Source organism: Pteropus alecto, unplaced genomic scaffold (assembly GCF_000325575.1).
Source record: "Pteropus alecto unplaced genomic scaffold, ASM32557v1 scaffold78, whole genome shotgun sequence".
Classification (NCBI taxonomy): Eukaryota; Metazoa; Chordata; class Mammalia; order Chiroptera; family Pteropodidae; genus Pteropus; species Pteropus alecto.
The window spans coordinates 4,650,294-4,655,109 of NW_006443124.1; the positions used below are offsets into that span (position 1 = coordinate 4,650,294).

A 4,816-nucleotide genomic window follows, 5' to 3' on the forward strand; every position below is an offset into this window, starting at 1 on the left:
AGCACCAGCACCAGCGCCGGGCTGCTCAGCGCCGGGGAGCCGCGGTCCACGGCGCCCACGCCGAACTCCAAGACCCGCAGGGCCTCGTAATCCAGCGCCCTCAGGGCGAACAGCTGCCCGTTGTCCGCGTTGATGGACACCAGGGAGGCCAGGGGCAGCTGCGGGTCCTGGGGCGGCAGCAGCGAGTAGGTGACCTGGGCGTTGGCGCCCGCGTCTCTGTCTGTGGCGCTGACGCTGCCGATGTGCAGGGCGGGGCTGTTGTTCTCGCGGACGAACAGCGTGTAGGAGGTTTGGGTGAAGGCCGGGGCGTTGTCGTTGACGTCGGAGACCAGTACGGTTATGTTGTGCTCAGTTTTCAGGCTGGGTGTTCCCAAGTCGGTGACTATAATGGTGACATTATACTCGGCTTTGGTCTCTCTGTCCAGTGCCCCATTTGTTACTAGGGTGTAGAAATTCTCTGTAGACTGTTTTAGGAGGAAAGGAAGATCATCTTGGATGAAGCATGCCATCCTTCCGTTGTCCCCTGAATCTCGGTCTCGAATTCTAAACAGGGCCACTTCTGTATCGGGGGAATTTTCAGGAATGGGGCTGGTAAGTGATGAAATAGTTAGTTCTGGGGAGTTATCGTTAACATCCACCACCTCAATGGAGACAGAGCATTTTCCAGAAAGTCCCCCACCATCAGAGGCGTCTATATCCAGCTCATATGAGGATATTGTCTCAAAATCTAGTTTTTTAATCAATCGAACTTCTCCTGAAAGGCTATTTAGCTCAAAAGTTGTGCTTATCTCTTGAGAACTATAAAAAAGGGAATATGATATCTCTCCATTTGTCCCAGTGTCTAAATCTCTAGCAGAGACCTTGACAACTAGGGCACCTACGGGGCTGTTCTCTGGGACCTGCACCTGGTAGAGCATCTGTGCAAACTCAGGAGCGTTGTCATTGACGTCCAAGACCAAGACACGGACCTGGGTTGTGCCAGACCGGGGTGGAGAGCCGCCATCCAGCGCTGTGAGGGTTAATCTGAACTCAGCCTCTTCCTCCCGATCCAGCTCTTTGTCCAGCACTAGTTCTGGATATTTCCTGCCATCCCCCCGGTTACGCGTGGAAACATGAAAATGAGAGTTGGGACTGATGTTGTAGTTTTGGATATTGTTTTTGCCCACATCCAAGTCCTGGGCTTTTTTCAAAGGAAAAACGGTCCCAGGAGAGCTGTTCTCTAGGATTTTCAGCGTCATTTCTCTTTCAGGAAACTCAGGAGAATGATCGTTTATGTCTCTCACTAGTAGCTCAGCTCGAAATACTCCCAAAGGTTTTTTCAGTAACACTTGGAAATGCATTACACATAGATCAGTGGGGCCGCACATCTCCTCCCGGTCCAGTTTCTCATTTAATATCAAGTCCCCAGTCTGCAGATCAAGCTGCAATCGGGGTTCATTATCCTCAGTGACCACCCGGGCTCCCCGCGCAGCTAGCTCCCCCGCTCCCAGCCCTAGGTCCTTGGCCAGGTTGGCCACAAAGGAGCCGCTCTCAGTTTCCTCCATCACGGAATAACGACGGGATTCCCAGCCTGCCAAAGCCACTCTCATCAAAAGAAAGAGAATCAGGACTTGCCTTTGTTTAGGAAAGCGCTCCTCTCCGGCTTCCATCTTTATTCCCCAGACGCCTTTCCAGGAACAGGGCCCACCCAGCTCTAACTTAGGAAGCGATGAGACTGAGACAGTAATGGATCTCTCAGTTGGTGACCTGTCCAGAAATGTCGGTGAGTAGCATTCTCTGGAGCCTCACTGGTCCTCAGCTCGATTTACAGGCTTTTTTCTCTTCCGCTAGAGATCTGAGGTTGAGGTCCTAGTATTTCCAGGGCTTTTTATTTTGGACGCCTTAGCCTACAGCGCCACCATGCGTTTTCCATTTAATACTACTTCGAAAAGAATCGCCACCTTGTATTCTCTCTATACTCCTGTAAAAATCTAGTAATCCTAATAATTTATCTATCGAATTATCCCAATAATCTACTGGGAGCTTGAAAGTGGTTTGAGGGAGATGATGTAATTACAAAACCATGCAACTATAATTATTCATCCCTTAATTCAAAGAAATATTACTGATATCTATGTACTAGGTTCTGAAATACATCAGTAAACAGACCAGACATGGTTTTTACCTTCTAGAGAACCTGTAGTATGTATGGGGTGCTCTGAGGAGAACAGAAAAGTGGAAGAAGATTTAATAGTGATCAGTCATCCTGTAAAAAATAACAATATATACCTATGTAATTTCTTTAAATTCTCTCAGCAAAAAGCATGAATTCCTCCAGATTTTCTTCCAAATTCTAGGCAGCCTATGTGCCAGAGTTGTGGTTCTCATTGGTAGAATCACATAAAGGAAAAAGCTACCAGTTAATTCCAGTTTATATGCCCTTTCTACATAGGGTCAGAGAGCTATGGTTTTTTGAAACTCAAACTATGGGGAAATGCATAAAGTCACTTCCTATAGCTCTTACCCTGCTTTGTCTCCTTAGCATTGATCACCATCTGATATAGCATATATGTACATGTTTATTTTCTGTCATTCTTGAGTTCCAGAGCTTTGTTTTGTTCAATTCTATATCCCTCAACATCTAGTCCCTGACACATGGTAGATGCTCAACAAATATTTATTGAATAGGTCAATGAATACATCACAATTCACTTTTAAAATTTGACTGACGGATTCTCTTCCTAATGGAAAAGCTCCATTTTTTTGCTAGGATTCTGGTTCATTATATGAGCTGGATGAACAAGACAGCATGTTCCCAAGCAGCTGTTTTCCATGCTCTTTTGAAGAGTAATTTGAAATAATTTGGAATGATTTAAAATGGTTTTAATTAAATAGCAAAATACTCTTGCTACCCCCCCAACAAATGAATATATTATAAAAAAAGAAAGAACATAACGACCAGGCTATAATGATTTTACAAATAAGGTATACATCTCTTTAAAACACTTTTTACATTGTCGGTGTTATTTCACACAAATGCTATTATGACACTAATGATATTTATAACTTATATAGTAGAATATTCTAAGTTTCTACTAAGTACTCCACAAACTGTACAATTTGGAAATAATCTATCAATTCTAAAAAGTATACAGTCTAACAAAAGCTTGTGCTTGTCTCTTATAGACTACTAATATTCCACAACCTTTAGACCCAAATATTGTTAAATTAAAACAAAAACCACAATTTATAAATTAATATGAAAACCACAAAAAATAAGTTTCAATCCATACAAAAATATCTAAACATGCTTTTAACAAGTGAAAACAAAAACCTACTTAGCTTCTTAATTAGAGGAAAGTTTATTACAAGAGCACTTGTTTCCAAAAACCCAAGGAGCAAAGCAGACTTGGGTGGGACTGGAAAATGTACAAGGTTACTCTTTAGGCATCTCCTTCCTTCTTGCCTCTAAGTGTATTGGCTTTCTATGCTTCTTTTCATGGCTTTAGCCAACATGATATTTCTTGTTAAGTTCCTAACAGATGGACTATTTCATATCTGGTTTCTAAAGCTACTAAAAAAAAAAACCCAGAGAGAATCAGATTGGTACAATTGGATCAGTAATGTCTACCACTTTGTTTGATTGTCTGAAATCAGAGAGGAAGATGAATCATTAAAATAAACATGGCTATAACAGTAGATGTCTACTGAAAAGAAAAATTTCCAGAAAGAGATGGGGTGGGATCTATAATTTTAAATATCTAGGAAAAAATCTACCGATTTTTAAATAATACTCATGTATATTATGTACTCAAGTTTGATATAAAGAGATAAAATGTCTTTAAGTGTGGGGGAAATTGTAAGTTTTTTCCATTTAATACTACTGTGAAACAAAAACATGCAATATTTGCAGATGTTTCTCCCTTTAAAAAATTAAGCCACGTATGCATAATATCATAGTAAACTGAAGATATACTAGTGACTTGTTATATTTATATCATGCCTATCTCCTAAGTAACCACAACATCAAACATTTAGAACATATTTCTGGACAATATTCAAACAGAGAATGGGGCTAGGGTCATTTACAGATCAGTAGTAGTTGATGATGAAAAGTTGATAAATTGAACAAATATTCATGACTTTTCAGTAATGAAGTAATGTTACAAGTTTGTTGTCTAAATCGAAATACTTAAAATTTCTAATCTTCTTAACTTGGAAAATGAAATAAAATATCCAAGAAGTTCTATATGGACCAAAAAAGGTAATGGAGATGTAGTATATTTAGAAAGAACTAACCTTCAACTTGAATGCTCTGAAAACTTAGCAAATTCCTAATTGAATCCAAAACTGTTTAAGAAGTTAGAGTTTTCCTCCACATCATTGACAAATCGACTTGTGATGATTGGAGGCAACAGACTTCAGAACTTGAACTCTCTGGTGTTCCCTGAGCCTCCTGTCAGATACACTTCATACTGGTAATTCTGGGACAGGGTTCCAGTGCCGCTGACATCCACTAGGTGGCCCGGAAAGTGGCCCTCGGGCACTGAGCTGCCACTCATCCAGGCGGCCCTGCCCCTCCTGCACAACTTCACCGCGACGAATGCCAGCACCGAGAACAGGAAGAGCGACGACATCGACGCCAGCGCGATGACCAGGTAGACGGTGAGCGGGTCGGCCTGGGCCGCGTCGGCAGCCGCTTCCGGGAGCGGCAGGTAGGGCTGCGAGAAGCCGTCCACCAGCAGCACGTGCAGCGTGACGCTGGCCGACAGCGGCGGCTCGCCATTGTCCTTGACCAGCACCAGCAGCCTGTGCTTGGCCGCGTCGCGCTCGCTCC

The 4,816-nt window shown here is 42.8% G+C and overlaps 2 protein-coding genes across 2 annotated transcripts in view; both read right to left on the reverse strand.

Annotated features, from left to right (window-relative positions):
- LOC102888369 (protocadherin beta-15) overlaps positions 1–1,872 on the reverse strand; it is a 4,021-nt gene extending 2,149 nt beyond the window's left edge. The window contains exon 1 of the mRNA XM_006923312.3: positions 6–1,872. Coding sequence (XP_006923374.1) covers positions 6–1,649 — 1,644 coding nt within the window. The 5' untranslated portion in view covers positions 1,650–1,872. The remainder of the gene's footprint in view (positions 1–5) is intronic.
- A 768-nt stretch (positions 1,873–2,640) lies between these two features.
- Positions 2,641–4,816, reverse strand: part of LOC102888618 (protocadherin beta-18-like) — a 9,851-nt gene continuing 7,675 nt past the window's right edge. Inside the window, exon 4 of the mRNA XM_015597935.2 lies at positions 2,641–4,812. Within this exon, the coding sequence (XP_015453421.2) occupies positions 4,401–4,812 (412 nt within the window). The 3' untranslated portion in view covers positions 2,641–4,400. The remainder of the gene's footprint in view (positions 4,813–4,816) is intronic.